This window comes from Cataglyphis hispanica, chromosome 7, assembly GCF_021464435.1.
Source record: "Cataglyphis hispanica isolate Lineage 1 chromosome 7, ULB_Chis1_1.0, whole genome shotgun sequence".
NCBI classification, from domain to species: domain Eukaryota; kingdom Metazoa; phylum Arthropoda; class Insecta; order Hymenoptera; family Formicidae; genus Cataglyphis; species Cataglyphis hispanica.
Genome location: NC_065960.1, coordinates 6,573,134 through 6,600,557, shown reverse-complemented (window position 1 = coordinate 6,600,557; position 27,424 = coordinate 6,573,134). Strand labels below are relative to the sequence as shown.

The following is a 27,424-nucleotide window of genomic DNA, read 5'->3' as shown; positions in this document are numbered from 1 at the left end:
TTTAATATCCGATATTTACTATTCTTTTCGGTATTTCCGCTATTTAATTAAAATGTCCAAGATGATATGAAACCTTTGTCAAAGCGCGATCATTATAATGCAATGATATTAAATCATTGCGAACAAATTAAATGAGCAATTAGTCACGCGAATATAATGAATCATAAAGTGAAGCAAATGCTTTGAACAATATCCGTAATCTATTATTAAAATGTTACTTCATGTTTAATTAAACATAATGATAAAAATAATGATAAAAAAATAATAATTTTTTTTATCTTTCGGTCTTATGAGCAAATAATAAATTAATAAAATTTATAAATAATAATTTGATATTAAAGCAAGATATTTTTAGTGTTAAAAGTTGGAAAAAAAGATAAGACAATTATTTTAATAGGAAATATTCTATTAATGAAATATATTTATCTTGTACTGTACTTTTTACCGTATTTTACACGCTATATATGAGATTTTATTTTATATTACAATTCGATTTCGGCGCAAATAATTCTTATAAATTTTTGTACGTATCGAGAAATAATGTAATTGTTTTTGAAAAATCAAATTTAATGTTGATTGTTGATTTATTTTGGAACATCTACTGTTTGTTGTGTAATACAATGATTATTATTATTCTTTATTACCTGTCAAATGTTATAACAGGCTACGCAAAGCATAACAGATCAATTAATAATTTAATCTTTACATATAAACTGTTGGGTTACGCGCATTGTATATATTTTGGATTATCACCCAACAGCACGGATCGAATAATTTTTGCTGCAATATAAATACGCATCACATTACTTCATACAAAAAGTTCCGTATTATATATACATTGATAATGTTAGAAATCAAATCAGTAATAATGATGATTATATCAATATATAATTGGAATATTAATATCTCTTGTGTACTAAACATTAGAAAATGAAATTCTGATGAATGTAAAATTATAAATATAATTAATAGTTTTTAAATACGTAACGAAATTCATTCTTGAATTAAGTTTATATAAGTATTATTTTAACAGAATTTTAACTTGAAAAGGAGCTCAGGTATTCGAATAAACTATAGAAAGAATTGAGTCAAACAATCAAATTTAATTTAATGACAACTTATCTTTAAATTAGTTGAACTTAATTACTTATCGATTAGTGCCAACACCAGGCGTTTATTTATTATTGAGCTGTAATAGCTGTAATATGTCGATATAAATAAGTAATCGACAGGGTCTTAGAGAGGGTGGTGCGTCTTTAATTGATAACCCGATTAATTATGCATTCGGACTTCGAGCGCAACACCACTTGGTCAGCTCAAACAAGGGTGGCAAGCCATCCGGAATGCGGCATGCAAAGTGCAGCTTGCGTGCAAAACGGCTGTGACCTAACGTAGCTTTCGCTAAAAGCGCTTAAATTTATAATGGTCCGGCGTTATCGGTCGGTCGTTCGCAAACAGCGCGACAGACCGAATTTAAGGATATCCCGAAAGAGATTTCGTTTACGCGAAAAAATGTTCCACTTTATATTTACTAGAATTGATTGCCGTGACTCGCGACGATTGCGACTTTTTTTTTGAAAATTTCCTCTATTGATCTTAGATGTAATATAATTGACATTTGCTTCAAAATATTTAGCAGTTTTCTATACATAGTATATAGATAATGGAAAATGTAGGTAATTTTTTTTTTTTTATTTTTTGAAAAATTTTTATGCGATAATGAAAATGCATTTATGATGTCTAACAAAATATATATACAATAATCTTTCATTATTTTTATCAAAATTTATCTCGTTTTTTATCGCGTACTTTGCTTATATCTATCTTATATCTTAAGAATATGCACTGGGGGCACTCGAGAAACGACGTGATTAAGACTTACATAACTCCGAAAAGCAAAGTCTATTCGCTCTTCTTTTTCGTCAGTTTGCCGTGATATTACAATGGGAAAAGAAATTATGGAAAGTTATAACTGTGATTCGTATCGCACGCAAAAGAAAAGAGAGGAAGAGAGAGAGAAATGTAAGATGCGGAAAAATTGTAAAGAGATACGACGGTCGTCAAGGGAGTGGCAACTTCTCGCGAAGTCGCGGCTTCAGCATGAGAGTCGTTAACGACACCCCGTGCGGCTTTAAGAACTAATATTTCCATCATTGTTAGCTTTTATGACGTGCCAGAGTCGCGGCTCGTATCGTTCGCCTCTAAAGAAAACGTGCGCCCGTTGCCGAGACTCTGTTCGGACTGGTTGGCCTGAATACGTAATACCAGGGCTTTTAGCGAAAATGTATGCATGCGCGTAAAGTAGAAAATAAAAAAAAATCTATCAGGGACCATTTCCTAATTAAATAAAAATAAAAATATTAATCCGAATCGAGTTGAAAAAAAGCCAATGTATCGAAATGTTCTATTAAAACTCGCTTAAGCTTTTTCTATCAATTTCAAAACATATAATAAAATATGTGTCATCATTATAATTATATTACAATTTATATATTCCAAATTAATAGACAACGCGAAATATTTTGCAACTAACTATTCATATCAAATAAGAGATATATGTATAAATATTAACGTTTATTGATAACGTAATTGATAAAATGACATATAACAGCTGATAAATTTTGTAGAAAGCAATTTCGCGTATTAGGCTATTCGCAGCACGTGGATACGAGACTCAACGTAGGAAACTCGTAGGTGAGATCGTTAGCACAAAGGGTGTGACTTGGCATTGTGTCCCGAAGTATGTCTTAAGTGTTGGTTTATTGTTACCCGCACCCGGTGGGCAGACTACCCTTACATATTTAAGACGGCCCATTAGTGTCTAGTGGCGCTTGCTCTGCGAAACGTCGCGAAATAGGATCTTATGTTATCTTCCCCAGTTTCGATAGACTACAGAACGCATTCGGCATAATTGCGCTGCACTGACGGCCATGTAGGTAACGCGTATGATTGATGATTATCCTTCGATCTAATCAATCAATTCAACTTCGCTGAACGTGGGCTTACGCTTATCGATAATTAATTCTCTTAAGGTGAAATATTAATTTATTTAATACACAACAATGCATACGAAAATGCAAGAAATGTAAAAGAATATTTTATCTTTTAATCTTTCTAGACGTTTAATAATTAACAATATGAATTAAATTTAATTTTCCTTTGTATGGAATTATTATATCTTTTCGGTTGTATTATTAATTTTATATACCTTAGTTTTACCTACCGTAGTTTTTATTAGTGTTCGTTATCTTTAAAGAAAATTTCTCATGACTTCCTCATTATGTTTCAAAACATAGAGATTAATAAAGATGCGAGAAACGCCAGCCATATAAGTACTTTTTTTAATTTATAGAAATTTAATTTTATGTTATTGCTCGTGTTATTGAAGCAAGCAACAAAAGTATAGTTTAAAAAAAAATTGTCATTAGTTAGAATTAAATCTTTTACGTGGCATCTTCGCAAATAAATCTCGCGATCCTTGCAAATCAGGATCATAAGAGGGAACGATGGTAGCGGTAATCTTAGCGACCGAGAATGCGCGGTAGGCGGACTCATTAAACTTTTCGTCGTTTCGTCCTTCGGAGAATCGTGTCGGGAGTAACGGCTCCCACGGGAACAGCAGTGTGGCGCGATTATACAGACCGCTCCGTTTCGGAGGAGAAGGGAAGGATTATACTGCCGCGACGTAAAGAAGAAGGGTTAAAACGGCACATCCTTGCTCTCTCTCTCTCTCTCTCTCTCTCTTTCTCTTCTCGTCGCAGAGAGAATTCGAATGCTCAAACGAGGGAGGACTCGCGCGCGAGGAAGAACCGAGGAGAAAACGAGAGAGGATCATCTCGCTCGAGACTCCCCCTCCCCCGTCGACAAGCCATCCCGTTTGTTGCCTTTGTCGCGGCCGTCCGCCGGGCCCAATCGCACGAAATTAATGTCTCGCCATTATTAGCAGAAGTTAGCCGACTGCGAAGAAGTTGCCACGCCACGGGTGTACTTTCGGGCGGGTAGGCAGGCAGGAGGATAAAAATAGAGTCGAGTGGAGTTATAACTTCTGGCCTCTGATCGCGCACGTTCGCTCCTGTCGCGCCATGTTTCTTCGTTAATGCAATTGCCTGTCGGCGAGAGGTCCTCGGATTAGATGACACACGAGACTCGCATCTTTTCTTCGACCAACGGCGTTTTTATCCTCGTCGAATACTTTTAAAGCTGTATCACGCTGTCGCGAAAAGAAACGCAAGAAAAGAATATCTGTTTTAAAACTTTCATATTAAATATATTTGACGTTAAAATTTTTACAATTCGAGAATTATAAAAGTCAATATAGATATTTTATGAAATAACTATTTTTTCTTTAAATTGCGGAAAAGAATCTTCGATATGTGATAAAGCTTTTAAGGTTTTTTTTGCCACGGCAACAGATACGCGACGCTGTGCTTGCTCCGCATCATCTGTATCAATCCCAAGCACGAAAGTGCTTACATGGTATAACGATAAACATCCCCTAACACGATGTAATGCCCCCGTAGATGGAAAAATAACTGTTCGAGTGTCGTAATTAAAGCGCGACGCTGGAAAACGTCTCGCTCGCTCTTTCGCGGTGGATAATAGACCGAGAACCAGTCGTTATCATAAATTCTTAATCCGAATCGACGGTAAAACTGAAAGTTAACCAAGTTCGGTACCATTAGCCGTAACAATGCCCGCAGTAAGTTCTTACGGTAACGATGCTGTAACGACGGTTTCCGGAGCGTGGCAATTTCTCGCGATAAAGTTACCGATGGGACCTACAAGAATTAAACTCGCCCGAAGGGGTAGATCGGCGACGGTGCAGCGAGCGTCAGATAGGTATTAAATTTTAAAGTCCGTTATGTACTGCGGCAATCTCTCATTTAATTGCCCGATGGAGGAATTGTCAATTTTGAATTTAACAGAGAGAAAAATAATGAACTCTTTTGCTCTATTATTTAATATTTAATATTATTAAATTTTTGAAGATTAAACTTTCACTCGTAATTTATATGAAAAAGTTACATGAGCGTACGCAAAATTATGTACTCGAACATACAGGATGGTTCGTTATTGTATTGATTGTATTCTTAAAAAGAGAATTATCCTATGCGTGAAAGAAAAAATTGATTATAGAAAAATTATAGAAAAATATATTTATCTCCTGAAGAGTACTAACATGCAATTAAGAATTCGCTCTGATAACTGGCGAGGATTTCCATCACAGAAGCGTGAAATATACCATATTCAGTTTTCCGGAACGGTCGTTTGTGCGAAGAGTCCGAATTGAAGCGGATTATTCGACGGAAATTAGTCACAAAACTAACAAAGGGACTTCGCGGCGATCCCTACGCACGGCATTCGGCGTCCGCAATCGCGGCTGAATCGCGATCATGTAATTCCGCAAACGGGGCGATTCTGAGCCTTCGGACAAAAGATGTAATAATTCTGCTCCCGTGTTTTCCACCGTACCATCTTTCTACCTTCCCGTCCCCCTCTCTGCGCTACCATCCTCACCGACCGCCGTCATTCTATCGCGCGACGTTTCTCCGACCCTCGCGAGAAACCCTTTGTTTGCAAGACAAACAAGAATCGTTTGCTTGCAAGAGTCAGCGGTGGAAGTTGAAGGACCGATTTTCAGAAGAAGAATTCGGAATTTTCATTGCGGGAATATTACCTGAAAGCCCAAGCGAATAATTGTACTAGCCGATTTTGGAATAGTAACGAAGGAATTGTAACGGTACGTGTGACAAGACGTTATTCTAGATATTGCACAGTCGATCAAAATATTTTTTAATAACAAAATAATTTTTTTTTTTTTTTCACGATCTATGTAGGTCGAATATGTAAACGAAAAATATCGGCGCGCTCGTGATGAATGAATTCGCTTGTTTTTAATATATCAACGGCGCGAAATGTCGCCGATAAGCCGGTTGAACGATATCGTAAACATTTTAATTAAAGCTGGCGAAGGATATTTAATTTCGAATAATTAATGGTCGTCCGTCGAAATTCATGCGTCCCCGACAAAAGCCATCGCCCTCTCGATTACTCTTGATTTTCATTACACGAGTCAACAGCCACGAGGCTGACGGCTATTAAGCGCCCTTTTTTCCACCCCCCGCTGCTCCGAAACGAACTTATGGAATCTCAGCGAAAGCGCCGGAGATTCAAACACGGCTCGCGACACATTTTGTTCTACGCTATTGTAAAGGTCTTATTCGAGTGTTCCATTAAACCATAAAACAATGTGCTTTTGTGATAAAAGCATCCCTTGTATGGTCAAACGTTATTCAATATAGTGTAAAATACTATTTCTTAATTAATTTTATACTAAATAATCGGTACAGATAAAAGATAGTTTGTATTGTGTACGAGAACTTGCGTTTATAAAATTTACAGTCTTTCAACTCCTGTGAAAAATATCAAATTACATAGTCGATTATGATGCTTTTGCTATATAATTGTATTATAATTTATTTTATAATCGCCGCTCTCCTTTGACTGTTATCTATTGCTAGTCGGAAAATTCGTGCAGTAATATGCTTGCGTAAAAGGTCAGGCATATGTGCCGACCTCGATACATGGCAGGGTAACATGACCAAAGGACAAAAGGACGTTACGACGTTACGTCGTCGATCCTTTCACCGTATTTATGCTGCCGTGAAACGCGATCTCGCGGGCGGGCCGCGCGACCGGCTGAAAGATGAACAGAAAAGCGCGACGACGGAGGATGAGATGGAAGAGAGAGATGAGAACGAGGACGAGGGTGAGGGAGGCGCGTTTTCGAACCGCGCGCCAATTTTCTTTGAACAACAGCGGCGTCTCGCTCGCGCGCGGACAATGCGTAGCGGATTCAATAAAACCGCAACAATAAGGGTGAAAACTGCGAGGTTGGTGCGCGCCCAGCGAGGAATAGCGACAGGAGGCCGGAACGACGGGGATGGGGAGGGAAGGGGAGGGCGGGAAGGGGCTACGGCAGCGAGATGTACCGGCGCGAGAATGGGAAAGCGGAGGGTAATTTGAATGAAGAGACAAGAGACAATGCGTGGGCGAAGCGCCCATAACAGAACGGAACGCCGAAGCGGAGAGGAAGTATTCTGGTGGTTAGGTAGAAGAGAAGAAAAGAGGGGGAAGGGAGGGGGAGAGAATGGAGAAGAGGATGGGTGAAAACAACCGCGGAATCAAATTAGAGACAACGGCGTAGTAGGGCAAAAGGGTGGAAAGAGGAAGGAACAGTGGGAAGGCGGGGGTAGTAGTGAGCCAAAGGGAGTGCGGTACGGCGGGGTAATTATATTTACAAGTGGCAGTTCTCGAAAACAAAAGACCTCAAGATTGCTCGATTCATTCGGGAACTTCCGCGGAAGAATCGCTCTCCCTTCATCTTCCCTCCATGTTACTCTTTTTGAGAGAGAAGTCGTTGTTGTCGTCGTCGAGTAGCCGCAAGTCTGTCTAATGTCACGTAAAGAGAGCGAGTGAGATTTTGACGATCCGATAAATCCGGAATCTGACAAAATACTAAATAATAAAATTGCAGAAATTTCGCGTCTCGCCATTAGAACCCCGTTATTTTAAGCTACGTAACATATGCGCGCAAATAATGTGATCTTTTATTGTCATTTATGTGAATATTTAAGGGGACTGTCGCGTAGGTTTGCCAGATGCCGAAAATTATATGTATTAAGTCCACGATTTGGTTAGTAAAGATTTACGTAGGTAATTATTTTCACCATTTTCGTGCTACGTGAATTTCAATTCCAAATTCCTAAACTAATTTGCATGAAAGACTGATTATTATTGACTTAGTCGATTCTAAATCGAATAGAATAATAGAGCTAAGATTAATCTCGGGTACATTATTTAGGCAATCTCTTCTATATCTTAACGTATCGTTCATGTTATTATATCAGCTTCATAACATTTTCCAGAAATTTATTCTATCGTTTTTTTTTATGACATTTCACTTTTTGCCTTATTTAATCAAATATCTCAAATTTTGAGAAAAACTAACACTATTATATTTTATAAATCTTCAGTTTTTTTTTATTAATCTCTTTTTTACTCTGTTTTTCTCTGCCGTAGTAAAAAGTTAAATTTTTCTTACAGTAGTTATATGTAATGTGCGAAAAGATGCTTTTCTTTTATGTGACGTAATACATTTTTTTCTCTCTCTTTTATTCTTCTTCTTCATCTGTAGCACCAGTTAAGTGATTTATGTCTAAATTGAGTTACGAGTCGAGCGATTGAAAAAGTGCTCACTTCTTGCCAACGAAAAGGAGGGAGAGAATGAGGATAGGTAACGAGTTCTTTCGCCTCATGATTTTTCAAAGGTTTCTTCGTCTTTCTTGCATCGAAACCTTTGAACTTCCTCGAGCGCCTTTCGCGACGCGGTCGAGATTCTTTCCCTTTCGCGAAAGGCCATAAAGCAATTAAGTGGTATTTGTTCGCCTAGTTCCGTTGAGATTATTTCAGCCTCGCGTGCGACGACTCGAGCTAATCAAATTACCTTCTATGGAAACGTCGTGATTTACAACAGCTTTCTTACCTCGATATTCGCATTTCTTTTAGTAAAAAAGATTTTTCCTTTCCTTTTTCCTGATGAAAATTGTACGAGAAAAATGGCGAGTTTTGAGGCTTCCAATACTTTATTCTGCGATAAATTGTTCGCGTATTTTTAGCTTTGTTTTAAAGTTCGCAATTTAACTTTTGTTTCCATTGCGTGAAATTGAAATATCTGGAATATCGCCACGATGAAGGGAAACAACTATATTGTATCAAAAATATATAGACTTTTTTATATGCTCTGTTTCAAAATATTAGTCGCATGTATTCGTCGTTTATCGTAAAATTGTAGAAAGCACCTAGCCAGAAACTCGCCGATTTTCGTCCTTTTTAAATTCACCCCTTTTTGTTACCTACGAGCGAGACGACAGTTGCAGGGAAATTGTTTGTCCGACTGACGGCATTTCCTCGTCGCCCGCCACCCTCGCGCAAGATAGACGACCCTTTTCACATATTTTCATATACATATATGCATATACACGTATATATTCCGTCCCGCGGGCGGGACAAAGCAAAATGAAAAGATAGTTCGGATGCTTTGACTTCCGCTTACGTATGCATACTTTCGCGCGCGGCTTGTACCGTTGTTACGTTATTCGTCTCTCTATAGACAGCGAACAATAGTATCGACTGCGAGAGGCACGTAAGACCGCTACTTGTCTCCCTTTTCTGCTTGGAAACTGTATAAAAGCGTCAGAGGAATCTTTATTCTGAAATCTATTGATAAATTCTTCCGATATGTCAGTATCGATCAATTTATATTGCCATATGTTTTTTATGCACTTATAACGTCCGCGTATATAAATTTCGCTGCCGCGAATAAATAAAATGAAATTTATTTGGCATTATTTTTGTGGTAAAATTTATTTAACAGCCCCGCGCGTGTCAATTAATAATAAATCTGGGCAACGTGCGGATTAATTGCGACTGATGCCTAAGTCGTGGCAGCCGGTCATTATTGGCCGTACGACAAAACGCGGCGCGAACGAATAAAAGGGCTTTACCGCCGCGCGGAAACGCGGAAAAGCAGCAAAGGAGCTCGGACATTTGACGCGGCGGGGACACTCTCCCTCTTTTCGTCTCTTTCCTCCCGTCCGGCGCGACGCGACGCGGCGTTATGGAATTTTTGCGGAACGGCTTTTTTTAATTGATGCAATTCAAACCAGCCGTCGGCCTGCGCGCCTGGCGAGCTCGTAAAACTTTTCGTCGCCTTTCGCGCACTTTCGTCGCACGCGAATTCGAAGTTCCGGCTTTTTCCTCGCCGCCGATCCTTCGTCCTCATCACGGAAAAACACTCGCCGAGGGCACTCCTGGGACGCATCAAGCTTCCTAGGAACTGCTCTCCGTCGTCGTCCGGAATTATGCCATCGTCCTTAAGCGAGTAACCCTAAGCTCGTTCGTAATCTCGCTCGCGGGAAATCTCACGCCAATGAAATGATATCGTTTTCTCGTTAATGCACATATCTCGATTGCCGTGAAAATTGATCTGATCGATATTTGTTATATTTTTTGCGTTTTCTCCGCACGTATTCTATAGTCATCTGTCACGTCCGCTTCGCACATTATGTCATTGATAGTATCGTGATCGTTTTTTTTTCTAGATATATTACTTGTATTTTTATCGCAATGAGTACATTTCGATTTTGAATGCATCCGCATATGTTTAGCTTCAATGAGATACAAGTATAAAGTTGCGTTTCCGAAAATGCGATATCAGTGCGAGATTTCCAACATTAACCATTAGAAGCGGTGCCCCACAACCGGGTTCCGTTCCTCTCTTCCCCTTTCGCTCGCTCTTGGCATAATGAAAAGCTTAGCAGTTGGTTTAACTTGGCCGAGGATTAAGTTTACCTCGTTTCAAGGGTGCCAGAGCAGCGTGGAATTTCTACCTCTTATTTTTCCACCTCCTCGCCCCGGCGCTGGAAAAGAGCGCGCGGTAGGTATTTCTTAATTAGCAGCAAGTATCTCGTCCGACGGAAGTTGCCTTATTAATTAATATTTCAGAAAAGAGACATGAGAGAAAGAGAAAGAAAGAAAATAAGCACAAGGGGACGAGGAGTAAAAAAAAAAGATACAGATATTTTCTATGAGACGTGACTTTCGCTTATATCATATATAGCGGTTGAGATAAATATTATTTATTAAAGTAAAAAAGAATACTATACAACTACGTGGAGTGTGTATAATCATGGAATGCAATGAATAATCATAGAATTTTATGCGAGGGAAAAAAGGGGGATTAAGATTAAATCGTATGTACGTAAATTGTAACTGAACTAAATATATAAGCTGAAATGTCGCGTGAGAAATATAGAGATATGTTAATTTAAATTTAATTTAAATTTAAACTTGAGAAATGTTAAGAAAATTATTAAAGAGCCGCGATGATAACGTAAATGAAATAGATTTACCTACTATTCTGTGCCATTAGTTATAATATGTAATAAAAATTAAAAGGTGAATTTTTATTATATATATAATACCTATTGAATGTATTATTTTCTAACATTTTTTAACATATTTTTACTATTTTGTTTTATTGCTGCATAATTTTATAATCTTTCTACGGTTAGTGTGAAATATCACGCTGTCTTATCACTTACACGTCATTCAGAATTGTATCCAAGATTGTTCACCAAGACATTTTCGCCGCATTGTTTCGGTTACTCGTGACGGTCGCTTAATACGGCCGTTAACGAAGCCGCGAAGATAAATTCGCGTTCGTAGTTTCGAGAAGTATCATTAACGAAAGGGTCGAATGTGCCTAGTGGTATCGCTTGAGTCGAGTACGCTCGGAAGAAGCAGTAAAACTCGACAAAGAAAAGGGCAGGGCGGGATGAGGAAGAGGGCAAACTAAATATAAAAATACGGCCTCGACGAACATTCGAGAGGTTTACGTCGCGCGAGCGAGAGGACATTGAAGAAGTAAAAAAAAAAAAGAAAAGAGAAAAAACGGGATAACGGCTGTGTCGCGCGCGAGACGTTTTAATAAACTGAGTTGGCCAATCAAAGTGAGAGTTAAGGAGCTTTCTTGTTTTTTAACGGCCGCTTTTACGCCCGCTTAAATCACGTGCCACTGCGAAATGATGGGACGAGAAGCGAGCGCGAGGGATACGAAATGCGAGAAAGGAAAGAATTCCGGGATTCAGAAAGGCGCGCGGCGAAAAGAGATTTTTACGAGTGAATGACGATGAGAGAAACGGACGTGAGCGCGGACAAGTCGTGCAAGCATTCACAGTTTCGGGGCGAATTATTGATCCAATCTCAAAATTAGATTAAGCACAAAGATGCCAAATTTATATTGCAATTGGTTTGCACAATTATCGTACAGTGTTTGCATTATTAAAATATCGAGATATTTCGATATTGAACGTTTCTATTCGTGAATGGAAACGGTTTACTTTGCAAGGTTGCTTCGACGGCGGACGGGTGGTTATTTTGACGCAGACGGATGCACATATAGGATTGCAGTTATTGACACTTTAAGCGTAGACTTTTCATTCACAGCTTCTATAGACTCGCGCGGTGCGCTCCAAACTATACATTTTTCATTCGATCAGTTAGAGTCAGATGAATGATCGTGTGCGAGAGTATACATGTATTCGGAAGTTTGCGCCCAAGCGTATCTGTGCTTTATTACGCGGGAACGGAGCCAACAATACATGTTACAGAGCATATGCGAAATTACAAGTACAACGCTGTATGGTTATGAATAGATATCTGCTATGAATATATTTGTTAAATAATTACAGTAAAATAGGTGTACGAAAATTTCTCAAGTTATTAATACTTATCTTCATCAAAGTAATAATAAAAAATTAATATAAGCTATGTATAAAAAATTTAATGTAATTTTTATAAAATTATTATTGAAGCTACGGATATTAACGGAAAAGGTATGATACAATATATCTGATTAGATATACTCGTTTGCAAAATATTAATACCAAATTTGATGTTATTATTTAAAAAATATTCTTGTTTTTATATTTGTTTATCTTTTAGGAATTATCTTGTCTAATAAAGTGTAAATTAAATCTCAATAAAAAACTGACGAAGTGATGTGAGATAATTCCTCATTCTCACGAGTACACAATTGATTTCGCGCGAAACAAAACTTTAATATCAATGCGCTCAACTTAAAAAAAACCCAAGCGGCCGCACGAATCCCGTTTACACACACGGTTGTTATGCTCCGGCCGTGGCGAGCACAAAAAAATGCGAAAACTTTCGCATAGCGCGCGCAGCCTTCATTTTTATTCGCTTCACTTTTTTATACTCGACGAGACGAGACGAGACGAGACGAGACGAGACGAGACGAAACGTAGCGGCTACACCGAGCGGCCATGCCGGAACGGGACACGCGGTTCCCATCGGCAGCCGGATATTATTTCAGTCGGCGCATATTTCCGCAAATGAATTTTATGAAAACAGTTTTTGCTCTTTTAATTAATCGCTCCTCCGGACCGCCGTTTCTCTTCGCGCGTACTCGCTGTCGCGCGCGCGAAGCAGTCGAGAGCGCGACGGCTTTTAGTAATAATATTGTTTCAGAGACCGCGGAAAAGAGCCGCGATCCTCCCGTCCCTCCCTTCACCCCGGGTTCTTCCGTGCGATACGTGATGTGTGATTTATGCAAACCCGACGTTATATACCCGCGTCCTTTTTTTTTCTTATTATCGCGACGAAGAAAGGGCGCGCCTGGAAAAATTGTTGGTAGATAATAACGCTCGAGCTCGCCTCCCAAGTTGCTCGTAGCTGCGGGGGAGGTTTGCGTTTCGACGGGGTAATTTGCTGGCGATTAAACACGGGGGATAATTCGAACGGAAATAACGAGTAATGAGAAGAGAGAACGCGATTCAATGTATATTTTTTACGGATAAATAGATACCGATAATTATGGTCATCGACACTTTCCTTTTTTTTTTTTTTTGTATAAAGTCGAGGAGATGATTAGCGACTTAATTTATAATGTATATCAAATTTGGTCGCGTTTATTATAAACATCTAATGTGTATGTGTCTGTTTTCTAAAATCTCATCAGATTTATTATCTACCAGTCATGATTTCTTCACAGAGCGATCTTTTAGAAATTCTATCAATATTATATTCAAGATAATTGGCCAGTTTAAATATTTTGCGACACATCGCGTACAAAGAAAACATAATTTTGTCTCGTATTTAAAATCTGATTTTGCTGTAAATAAGTATGAAAAAAATAAAAACTTAATTGTGCTAGACGATAATTCGAAACAGAATTTTATCTATAATTAATATGTATCGCGTGTATTCTGATATATAATACATATTTATATGTATATTTTATATTTTTGTTTATGCATATTCAATATCTTCTATATAATATGTAAATTATAAATGAAACGTGGTGTCCCGAATTATGAAATTATAAATCGCCCTAAATATTCTTCTGTAATTATATTCTGTTTATTAAAAACATATGTATTTATACTTTGTGTAAGACAAATGTGTGAGAGGAGGAAATGGCAATCCAGGAGGAGGGAGCGCTTCCGTTTGCGTTAGCAATAAAGTGCCGCATTTTGTACAAACAAAAGTAATCGTCAGTCAATTAGATGGTCGGGAGATCATAGTTAGGCGAACCTTACGGCGGCTAGGCGCGCCCTGGATAATCGTGATCGTAAATAACATTTATCGGCAGCTCCCCCGTGCTCTAATTGCCGATGATTACCGCGAGCCGTACGAGAAAAAATTGCCAATTTGCATGGAATGCTCGATCGTCTCTCTCGTTTCCCGCTTCATTTACTTACCGACCGCTCATCGGATTATAGATAAGCAGTTTCGCCTGCGACGTTAAATCACCTTCGCTTATCCAACGACGATCGTTTCGCTGAATCTCTCCATCGAGATACGTCGATACTAAAAAATATCACGAGCGTATATTATAATTCTCGTAAAACAAATTGCTTCGTAAATGTCTGTGTGTTATATAGTTTCGAAGAGTTGTGAGTGTTTGTCGCGACTAATCTGAATCATTAAGTTATGTAAATATTCCGCTGAGACCTATTGTTATATTGGTATGTACGAGACAAATAGTAGGTATGAATATATTAGATAATCGATCATCAGCCGATTATCGTATTTAAAGGAAGATTAACGTCTTTTTTTACGATATATGATTAGTACTATCATATATATATATATATATATATATATATATATATATATATATATTGTGTATAAAATTGTGTAAATTATTGCATTTAGTGAATGATCTTGCTCTACATCTGTAAGCAATACAATAAATCAGCTGTTTGTATCGCGCGAGTGCCGGCTTTGACAGAATGTATGCTCTAGTCAAGTGGAATCCATATCGAATATATACGTCGTTTTTTAAAGCACAGGATGCTTTAATTCATAGAAGTATTTAAAGGCTCTTTTCGCTCAAACTTTTTCTTCTTTTATGAATGTCGAGTTTCCATATATTTAGTGCGTGTATCGCTAAGTCGTTAAATATTAAACTTAATCCTCGTGTTGGCAATACTTGCGATTCCGATTGGTGTTACGGAGGACGGGGGGAAAGATACCGCGTTCCTTCGCAGCCTCGTCATAAATTTGCGATGTTCAGCCGAATTTCGAGTCAATTCGTGCAAATCGTGCGCGATCGCCCCTTTCGCGATCTCTCCAGTCGCTTCCTCTTCCGTTTCTTCACCTCGTCTTTTTCCATCACCGGATACGCGGAGAGGGTTCGCACCAGAGAATAGAGTTGGATGCCGCTCTCTTGAATACACAATGCGATTTATTCGAAACGCGGCGTATAAAACACAAAGAACCGCGTATGATTGGTAAATTATTGAGGCGCGGACCGGATTTGTCGGCCAATCACGTAGCGCCCTTAAATAATTCAAGGGAAATATGAACGGAAGATACAAAAGGGCGACTATGTCGGCAGCGAAAATCATTCCGCGTGTTGATTCTCGCGTCGCAACGTCGCGAATCAATATCGTGCGTACTCGCAGACGCGATAAAAGCATAAACATAAACCTTCAAGAAAAAGCAGAAGCGGTGACGGTTCTTTTTTTTTCATTCTCTTAAATGGAATCAGTGTATTGTTATTAAAAAGTAGTAATACTTATGATTTCAGTTATAGATATAACTTTGTAAATATTTCTAATGAAATATCACTCTGAAAAAATCAGTTAATAATAAATATGTATAATATATAAATAATAGGCTATTTCAATGATGTTTCATATAAAAAGATGTGTCTTATATATTATATGTATATGAGATAAACTTATATATATCAATATATTTTATTTTATCAATATATTTTATAAAAGAAATTAAGTTTGACCAAGAATCTTGTTTATTTTTTTATGAGTCTATCACATTTGAAAAATGAAAAAAAGTGTAATATAGTTCTGAATTTTTTAAATATTACGTTATGTATTTCATCTTAAATATGTTAATGAGGATTTCTAAAAAAATATCCATTAAAAATTAATTAATACTGTACAGTAATACTTACAAATATAATTAATACTGATTCTTTAGCAAAATCTTACTGCCATAAACAACGTGATATTCACTAATCTTCGCTAAAATTTTATACTTTAATCAGTAATATTTCCACTGATTCAGTTTAAGAAAAATGACGACTTATATATGACGATTAACAATTACCACTATTGCATAACATCGAAACAAATTTATTAATACTTGTATGATAGAATTATAATACAAAACGTATCTATACTAGTAAACGCATACACACTTTCTTAATTAATTAATATCTCGGTATTCTTTCGTACATCGTGATCCAAGCGCACATAATCAGTACTGCTGGATATATGCATATAATGCTGCGCCCATGATTTATACGGGATTTAGATAGCGATACCGTAGAATACAATGTACAAAAGTGTTTCGGTACTATTCGCACTGACTGTGTCCTGTTAAACATTCATTTGATAGTCGCATAAGTATGGTATAAATATTTGTTTAGTGATCATAGTTGCTTCGTCGAAGACGAAGTTTCGCGTTAGGAACTATGCTGGAGTTGTCACATACTTTGCGAGACAATTAATTATTACAATCGTTGGAATATATTTTAATATTGAAAGAAATCATGTCTTTCAGTTCAGTCAAACGACTTTAATGCGCTTGATGAATGCAACAATAAGGACCTGTCGTGTTTTAATATAAATACGAGTTGTGAGTCAAATGTGAGTGAGATGATTATCCATTCAATGTGATTTTATAGATTCAAGTATGCTTATATGATGTTTTTATTCGCGAAGTCGAGAGAAAGGTGCGCTAATAATTGGCACTCATTATTAATTATGTATATGATGTATGGTATTTATCATAATTCAAAATTGCTATCGTCATTTTTATATTCATACACATTTTGAATATATATTTGGTGTAACAAAATATTACAAAAGTATAAGAAAGTATCACGAATAAGAAATATCGACGAAATAATGTATTTATATTTAATTTGCATAAAATTATAACACAAACATATAAGAAAATATTTGTACGTAATTTATTAACAATGGCTTCACAGTCAATTTCAGTTAGCTTCGCGTAATGTGGTTGTAATATTTATTACACTTAAGCTCTCTTTTGCTATTGATGATCAACAATTAATTATTGCCTCCCTTCACTAATTGCAAGGAACAAAGATTTTTCTCATTACCTCGTTATATTGCGGCCGGAGAGAAATCGTGAAGGTCGCGCCTCTGAAGAATAGTCTTCAGCAGTTTTCCGACGCAGCTGCTAGCCTATTACCGCTCGACATAGGTACTTTTGGCATCGACGACGAATCCCCGAAGAGCTAAGGGAGGAAATAAAACATTCTTCCCGACTACGGGTATTCCTCGTGATCCGATACGATCAGCATGGCCCGGGTCGGAGAGAGAGAGAAGGAGAGCGCGAGACAGAACTTTTGGCATAACTCAGCCTCGTTATCTGACTCGCAAATAAGGCAACGGAAAAGTTCGCGACATCAATCTGGGCCTCTGCCGGGAGATTCGAAGTTGAAACAATGCTTAAGTCACCCTTAACGTATGAGTCCCATGGGGTGGCGAGCAGTTGCTGCTTGCACTGCTTCTCTCTCTCGAAAGCCGCCGATTCGATCTGCTGATTCCCGATGCTCGCCTTCGTTCGGCAGGACCCACCAAGGGTCATCCTGCGTACCATCTCACCGAGATGCCGCCCTAGGCGAGGCGAGCATTAAACGTTAGACACTAAACTTTATTACTACCCCGAAGTTTCGGGTTTCTCGTATGACACGGCTGTTGTTAAAGATATCTTGGACTGGCCGGAAGTGGATAGATGTCAATATAAGGATTTTGTGAAAGCGAGTAAATCCGGAAGAAGTCGCGATATATTTTTCTAGTCCATAGATTTTCATGCAGGCCTTATATATATATATTTTTAAAATTTTTTCTTAGCAATTTGTTTCAGCGGTTTTTTTATTTGTTTAAACTGGATCGCTCAAACACTCGATCAATTATAATCTAAAGAGCACCAATAATTTGCCATAATTGGCCGATAGATGTTTGTTACCTATCTACTATCTACTCATCTATTTATCTATCTACTTATTTATCGTCTAACCAGTCGAGCGTGGGGAAGACGAGTCTATTCGACGTCTCAGATATATGAATCTAATTAAGTGAGAGAACGAAAGACATATTTCGGATTTATATATTCTTCCCTCACGATCTATCTTGTATTGGAAAATCTATATTCAAAGACGGAATAATAATTCGTCCGGAAAATACGTTTGTCAAATGATATACGAGATGACGTAGGAGATACAGTTGCTCCGCAATTTTTTTGCAGTTTTTTAGAAAATTTTATATACTTGTTCCTCTTTTAACAAAACGTCGCGATATATCCTGTGTTATTCATTTTTGTCATATCTTTTTTCTTTATTTACACGAAAATTGAATTTCGTCTAGTTCGCGACGAGAAGCGAACCGTATTCGAAATATATAATATAATGCGAATATATAATATGTATATCCGTGCGCGGTAACACTTTTTCCACCATCGCATGATATCGATAATTTAACGATCTTTCGATAGTTAAGGGATATTCGATTATACGCGCAATTTGCCGCGAGTCACATGCTAAAATTACGGGTTTGAACGATCGACATGGTAAACCACGAAGACAATGAGAACGACACGAGATTCCACGAGTCGTCCCTTCCCCCATCGCGCGACTCAATCGATATATCGGTGCTTACTTCGTTTGTCATTTGGCATCGTACGATGCTTGCGCATTGATACCGTTTAAATTATTCATGGGGTTCAGGACGTTATGGGCGCTCGAGCTGGCTGGCGCTGGATATCCGTTGTGGTTATGGGCCGCCTCCCCGTTCGCCTGTCGTTGAGGGCCACCCGCGGCTACGTTCTGCAAGATAAAAGAAGACGCGTGAAGATTACACACCGTCGATATACGATATTCGGATGTGTACGAATCGGTTTTCTCTTTCAATTCGGTCCTGATCGAACAATCTCGACTTAACGGAAAATTTATGCGACCGGATGCACGCACGTCCTTTATAAAATGCCGTCGAGTAATATCGCCGCGATCGAAAAAATAGCATGTATTTTGTATTTTTTTTTTTATCAAAATCTTATATATGCGCTTTTTTTCTTTTGAAGTTTTCTCGAAAAGTAATTGTAACACTATGTGATTTATATCAATGCGAATGATATACCGTACCACTGAAGGTGATTCGCACTGATCGCCTTAGTTAACAAATTCTGGTTAGTGTGACTCGTGTGGCCTTGTCTAGATTATAACTCTAGCTGTAACATAGATTGAGAAAGAAGTTTTAATTAACCATGGTTATCGTTAAATAGTACATTGCAAATGATATGCCACTAAAGTTTGTAAAGTGAAAAAAGACATGGTTGCTTTTTTTTTTTGCAATTTAGCTCGATCAATGATCTTCCCGAAAAAGAATGTCTGCTTTCTTATTTAAAATTTCTTATTTAAAAAGGACATTAGCATATTTGAGGCATCACGTTAAACAAAAATAAATACTTCTTGACACATTCTATATATACTTACTTTTTCTGGAGGAGAAGGGGAATTAATTATTAGAAATATTAATTTTATTAGAAACATAAATATTATTTTAATTATTAATTTAATTGTTAATTTAATCATGTCACTGATATTGACACGTGCTTACAAAGAAAACATGCAACATTTCATATTTATTGAAATTAATTTTAATGTTTTATATAACAGCTGTGTATAAAATACAATAATTTAATCTGTTTTAGAGGTAACCTTTACCGATTCTATCGATTTTTTTTCGAATTACATTTAATCGAGTAAAAAAACATTGATTGTATAAAATTACGTTTAATTTATTCCCGAAATTTATTTATTAAAAATCCTTGAATACATATCGAAAAGACGCATTAGAAGATGCGAATCTGTAATTCTGAAGAATTTAATCCAGTTAGAGGACAATTTATGGAATTCAGGAATAAAAGCGTTCGATCGATCGCCATGTAATTCGATTTCAACAATTATTCACGACGCGGCACGTAAAATCCGGCGCGGACTTCCGTTCTTAAAGGGTTGACAACGCTAACGAATTCGCATATCTCTCTCTCTCTCTCTTTCTCTCTTCCCTCATCTCCCTTTCTAATATACCATCTAAGACTCCGCTTCAAAAACAAAAGGCCGGAGGAATGAACTTGTACCTCACTTGTGCCCGGGTAAAAAGGAGGGACGGGACGACTCAACTTTGGTGGTTCCCTCTTTCTTGTTCTTGCGACCGATTCTTTATCCATCTCCGTCTCTACCTCTCTGGTAGCCATATTTATGCGCTGATGGTACAGAGAACTCGTGGGAGAGGCGGAGGCTGTACTAGGCTAGGTAAGCGCCGTTGAAAACTTCGAACTTTATATCCCCTTCTCCCTGTCTCCCTCTCCGTTCACCCCCTCCTTCGTCTTATCCAACCGATCCCGCTTTCTCTTCGTCTTTTACAACCTTCGTCGTCTCATGCTTTCTCGCGAACACGCGTGCCTCTCCTTCCGCTTCTCCCCGCGTCTTTCCCTTCAGTTTCTCTTAGTTTCTGCAGTAAAGGTGTTAAATTATACAGGCTTAAAATTCGGCAGACCGTGCGGCTCAGCCCCTCGTGACGAGATCCTCCCTCGTCACGATTTCGGCCCGTAAGTTGATCATACTAACTTTCGCACGGCGCCGAATTAAGCCTCCATTTTCGGCAATTATCCAGCGCCTTGGAAAGTCTTGGAATACATTGCGACGCATTGGACGAATCGATTTTAATTACAATATATTTTTTGTTTTCAATCAATGCAAAAATAGATTATAACGTTATTTATTATTGGAATAAATAAATCGTCTGTCTATTTAACATTTCCTTATTTTATTTGGCTTTTTTATTTCTTGTCGTATGCAACGGGAAAATAAGAATGAAAACGCAGATCTGTCACAGTATCGTTATGAAAGGTGTTATCTCTTTTGGTGTCTTAATAAAGTATTTTTCTCATTCTAACGTAAAAAAAAAGTGTAGCCAGCAGGGTGCGGTTGCGGAGTAATTAACTCGTAAATAATTACGATAAAAATGACAAAGCGCTGCTAGAGAAATGCTTTATCATCTGTCTGTGCGACGAGGGCGATTTTTTTTCCTTAGGAAGGATTCTTAAATCTCGTCGCTGTGAGAACCCTTTTTCCGAGCAGGACTTTTGTCCCTCTCTCTCTTTCTCTCTCTCTCTCTCTCTCATTACATTTTCGTCTTTTGGTATACGTGTATACCGGGTTTTCTCTTCTCTTTCTATTCTTGTGCCCTCTTGTCTCAGAGAGTCCCGCTCGTAATTAAGAAATCTCCGTGGAAGGCTCCAGACCGCCGTTGAACGCTACTATGGGTTAAATTAAGTCTATGACTTATTCAAGTTTTATCTACAATTGCCAGAGGAGGAATTACCGAGTTGTAGATTTACTACCGACATCGTTTATCAACGACACGCGTTTTGCGATATTCGGTATGTGAATAGATAGGATGTTACACGAGCATGTAAAGGCATAATCTCTCTTCAAAGTCAAACAAATTTTTTTATTTGATTGCTTATAATTATAGAAATTGTAACTGTTTGAAAGATAATTTTAACAACGTAATTAATATTTTGCCCTAGATTATTAATGAAATGACAAGTTTTTGTGCTGCATATAGTCGCGATGATAGTCGCGAACAGCTTCTTTCAGTCTTCTCATCTGTCGCGGAAAATCTTCCGGTTTTTCTTTCCTCTCGAGAGGATCTCGCTCGCGCGAGTAAGACATTAATCGTGACTCGGCGTGAGGGTGGTAAAGCGGGGTCGGGTAGTTTGTAACTGACGGTAAATGCGGAACATTGCGTACGCGCGAGGGGTTTGCCAGGGAGAATCGCGTGTCATTTGTCCGTTGATCTCCCGCGGATGGGAAACGGCCAGGTGTACGCGTCCCGTTTCTCCGCGCGCAACGCGGCTTTTCTTACGCGCAAAAATTAGCGCCACTCACGCTCGTGGTCCGACCTCCGGCACGAGATGAGAATTAGAGCGAGAGGTCGTTAATCGCCCCGGGATCGTTTAGAAACGGAATTTACTGGCGGGGTCGTTAGCCCAGCTCGCGGCCATCTTCGATCTGATTCTTTCTTCCAGAGAAAAGAGATTTATTAATGCTCTGTTTTCTTTTCTGCAAGCAAAAATAATGTAGGTTGAGGAAAACTAACCAATCACACTTATAGATTCTTTGATCAATTTTAATTTTTATAATGCAAATTTGTGATTGGACACCGTCTTTCTTTATACATGGTTTTATTTTATGTCGTTAAATGCATCTTGATAGAATAATATCAAGTTTTATATTAAAATTCGTAGTTGAAACGCAAGCTCGGTCGCGTGATCGAGTCTTTGCGACTGTCCATAGTCATTGGACAATAATCGTTACAAAAGTAAGCTCTCGGCCACGTAGCACATAGCTCTCTCCAAGTTGTTTCCCAACTAAACTCATAATCTCGCATAAGCTCGCAAGCCGGGCTTTCCCATGCGAGCTTTCTCGGGACGCGCGCGTTGTACAATATAAGGGGCCGCGCGGAGGCTTTAACATGAAATTCAGCCAAGCACGGTGCACCTAATAATGCGCTCGTTAACAAGAACGACGTGTACACGCGCGTGCGAGGGCTCGTGTGTACGTGCTTATGTCCCTCTCCTTCTCTCACTCTCTCTTGCTCTCTCTATCTTTCTTTCTCTCTTCCTCTCTATGTCACGACACAACTTGTGTTACGTTGACTAACCAGGCAATCTAATCAGCTGATCGATCGATCAGAGGCCGTTTGTTACGCGTCGAAAATATTTTGACCACGACATTTCGAGATTTTGCGATAATCTTTTTTCTCTCGAGCAATAACTTTTTATATTTTTTAATATATTTTATATTTAATTATATATATAGATAGAGAATAATATATGTGCTCATTTTGCTGTAATTTCCATGACATTCTCTGATGTAATTCTAAACAGATCGTATTCGCATGCACAACGATAGAGTATCTACAATGAAGGATTAATGATGGACTAATGGCTTTGTTCAGTGTGGGAATACGCTCGTGGTCCTGTATAGTACTGCATTACGATGATGTACGTCCATTTCACTAAACGCTACATTTCGAGGGATTAACCGTACGCTACATTAATTATTATTAATGGTATCATATCCTATTCTGACACATTCTATTCGGATATTCTAATGCATACGTTATGTCAATCCCTAAGTCTTTCATTCATATCAAAATAGCTATTTTAAATCAATCGCGTAAAATTAACGCAATATCGATAATGAAAATTGCATAAATAAATATCTCTTATATATTTTACAATTATAAATCTTTAATTAATACAATCCATTCTTTAATAAGTTCGTGATGGTATAATAAATTTAATTTTAATTAATTGTGTTATTCAGGCATTTATATTAATGTGTATAAGAAGATTCATATTACATTAAGAAAAATATAAACAAATAAAATAGAAAATTAGATGAAAAAAGATCATTTCACTTATAGGATCTTCATCTTTCTTTATGAATTCGATATGTCCGTAATTTGTCCGCATTTGTTCTTGAACAAATGAATATTGAACACTCAGATTCAATAAAAGTGACGTTAATACCAAAAGTTTAATTTTGCCGAAATTAGTCGCTCGTATTCGACGAACTTTCAAGAATCTAATCGCCTGTAAGCAATATAGAGGACGTTGTAATGCCTCATTCCCCGTACGAATCTCGTACTGTGCATTGATCCTCTTAAATTCCCATGTACCTTCCGCCTTGGCATTAGCATATTATCTCACCTCCGCAACTCCCCCCTCTTCCCTTCATCGCGTCTTCCAACCTCTTTCTGGCACCTCGGCCTTCCTCCTCCCTCTGATTCGCGAAGGACTTCGCAGACACTCGAGAGTTTGTTTTAAAACTCAGATAATCGTTCCAAACTCTTTCATCGTATCTTTCTCTTTCTTATTCTTACTCCGTGTCTATATCCCCCGCTAATGTTTCCCCTTTCATCCCCCTTCTCTTCTCTCTTATCATTCCGCTGAGTCCCGAGGGGAAAATTAGACTGAAATAAAAGTTCTCGCCAATTTTTAAGCGCGTTACACTTGTCTCTAAGGAGGATGAGATTGCACGGTTTGATCGAAATTCCTCTTCAAGAAATGGAGTTAAAACTTCATAAATTTTTTTGTTATTGTTACTATTTATAGAATTGCGACACTGTCTTTTATATGTATAAAATCGATCTTCTTTTTATGAACAGTGTCGTTTTAATTTGTAGTTTAGAATTGTTTTTCCATTATTATATAAAATTAATTTTTTATTTATGAAAATAATTATCTGTTGGATTAAAAATCTTATTGTAATGTATTGTAACGTAACAATAACAAAACAATTAATTTTAAAATAGTCCCTATAATATATAATAAGGTTTCAATGGACCAACGATAATAGGAAGTGATCCGTCATCCGTCTTCATCGAGATAGCTCGATTGTCGATGCTGACGGCTAAAGGCGGTCCAATCCCGTCACTTCTTTCATTCCTCCTTCATCCTCCCCGCCTCTCTCGATTTACCTCGGATCAAGCATACTCGAGTTATTCGTAAGCAACACTCCTCGGCATTATTCGCAAGAAGCGCGCGGTAGATCCTCCCAGGTCTGAGAAAGATTGGGACAGCTGTCTGTTCTCAGGCAATCAGAAAAACTACCGCCCCCTTTTCCACCTTCCGTCGACGGTACTTCGCTGCCTCCGACGGGCTTAAGGAGAGTACAAGGGTGGCAGCTGCCTCTAGGACAAGCACCCTCTTTGCGGTTTTTAAGAATCTTAACGCCTTTTCTCCTTTCTCCCTTTATATCTTTTTCTTCTCTCCTTCTCTTTTTTTTACATTTTATAGGTATTCTCAATTTCGTCTTTGCGTTTTATCGCGCTTTATCAGAATGTTAAATCTAATGGGCGTCTAACATTTTCTGTTTATGGAGTTGTTCTTTACATTAAAAAAATATTATTATTCCTTTTATTATATTTGTTGTTTAATATTTCGATTATTTATTTATACAAGATATATTTATGACTTAAAGCAAAAGTAAACAATATAAGTGTTAATTTCTTTTATTCAACTACGAAATGTTAAATGATCTTTATGTTAGCCAATAAAACGATAGACATCTTGAGTGCTCTTCGCGATCGAAGGTATTCACGCTCCAGGAACGAGATGTCAAGAGGGATCCATCAGGCTTAGCGTAATAGATGCGCAGACGACATTAGCATGCCACGCCGATTATTGGCATTAGTCTGCCATCCCGTTATTTCGCACACCGGTCATTTATAACCCGTAAACCCTCCGAGCGAATCGATATTGCGTGTGAAAGCTGTTGGATCGCGCAATATCGCGGAATACATCGCGGACGTGCCAATTTTTCCCGATTGTTGACGATGCCAGAAATTTACAGCGAAAAAACAAATTTGATTTCCCTCGTATTGGGCAAAAAAAAAAAAAAAATGTTTCATATTAATTAAAGCGACACATCGCATTCGGTGTCGAGAGACTTTACGAATTTTAAGTCTCGAGCGAGACACCCCCGTTCGACCTCGCCAAGGGAGATTTACGCGCGCGTGTGTGTGTGTGTCCCTGAAAAATGTTTACATGCTAACACGCCCGTTCACGCGAACCGATATTTCTTTAAACATTATAAACGACGTGTACACGCACGCACGCACGCACGCACAGTCGTGGAAGAGCGCGCGACGCTTACGTGGAATAGAGTCGCAAGGGTTACCAACCCCTGAATTACACGCAGCTCGCCGGCAAGAGCGGTTAAGGGGAGCGAATTTGCATATTATAAGTAGTACACGTTACCGAGCATGATATCATCGGGCTGGGGACCTCGTTATTCTGTGCACGCGTACAATTCGAGCGTGTAGCAAGCATCTACAGTCTTACATCTTAAACCGCCTCTCTGAGATATTGCGAAAAATGTTTTCCAACGTTGACTATTTTATCGCGGATTTTTAATGATTTTTTAACAACGGAAATAACGGCAAACGATATTCTTAGTAACGATGATCCAGTTATAATTACTCAATTTTCTCGTTTCGAAAGAAATTTGTTTTAAATTTTCACAGTTAAAAAATTGCATATACTTAGATTTTTTATAATTTCAAATATATTTAAAATATAATAGTAAATATTGATATTGTAATAATTAGAGGATGGTTTTTTTTTTTAAATCTTATGTTCTGGATTATTCAAATCGTTATATTTAAGGAAATATCGCGAATTAGAATACATGACGTCATATTACACAAGGAAGACGGGATTCTTGCAAGACGGCACCCGGATTAAACAGATAGGCTTCCCAGGGTCGAGTAGGACGTGGTCCTTCGTGCGGCAGGAGCTTAAGATATTGTTTCGAAGCAAGACTGTTGCCTTAGGATAATCAAGAGGACTTAATCCCAACAAGCTTAACGCCGATAAGTTCATAATTCTGGACGTTTCTACTCTATGAAAATCGCCATCTCTTCGTTGTTTGCCATTTGTCTCTTATTATCACGATTTTATGATTTGTTTTTACTTCAATTATTTAATTCAACATTAAATGACATCTTTCTTACAATTTTGTAAAAATAAGAATAAAATTTTAATTTAAATTAAATTTTGCAATTTAAAATAAATTTTGTCTTTTTATTCTTTCCTTTTTTGTTGTAGCTCTTTAAGATATTTTCCACACATTTAAAAGTTTTTAATTTTTATATTCGCGATATATGTATATCATTGATCAAAGATTCAACAATTATAAAAAAGGGGTGATGATTTTCCAGAGCTTCGTATTTCTACGAAATTGTTCTTGGAAGCCTAACGATCTTTACGAAGAGTAAATTCTTTCGCACGTTCCGTCTTCGACGGAGAACGGGCAAATCGTTAAGGCATGCGACGAGGCTTGCTTAACGGGCGAGCTTAATTAATAAGGACACGCGATATCCTAACTTGTAAGACGATGGCAGGATGGTAAAGCATAGCTGAAGCCTCGGGGGAGTCCTTTGTTGTCGAGAGGGTCAGGATCGGGCGACCTGCCACTTTAACCCGCCTTAAGGGGGTTGCGCCTTGAGGAGTTTGAAACCTTGCGAGTTTGAAACCCGATGGCCACGGTCCAGGGAGATGAGATTTCACTAGATGTGCACTTTACTGTACTTTACCTCGTATAGATATCTCGTATAACGATATGTCGATTGATCGATAGATATATTCTAAATTACGTGAACCTACAAGTTATCGCGCGCAAGTTTCGTTGATAATAGAGACA

The 27,424-nt window shown here is 38.0% G+C and overlaps 1 protein-coding gene across 3 annotated transcripts in view; it reads right to left on the bottom strand.

Annotated features, from left to right (window-relative positions):
• Positions 1–17,242: 17,242 nt before the first annotated feature.
• The window catches only part of LOC126850856 (LIM domain only protein 3-like), a 77,955-nt gene continuing 67,773 nt past the window's right edge, over positions 17,243–27,424 (bottom strand). The window contains exons 6-7 of one of the 3 annotated variants that reach the window (XR_007687602.1): positions 19,286–19,371; positions 18,873–18,970 (exon numbers count right to left, since the gene is read on the bottom strand). Coding sequence is in view for 2 of the 3 variants with exons in the window: in XM_050594260.1 (XP_050450217.1) it covers positions 18,812–18,970 (159 nt within the window). In the remaining variant the exon portion in view is untranslated. Of the gene's footprint in view, positions 18,971–19,285; positions 19,372–27,263; positions 27,291–27,424 lie in introns of those variants that run through there. The other 2 variants (XM_050594260.1, XM_050594261.1) reach the window with 2 other exon arrangements.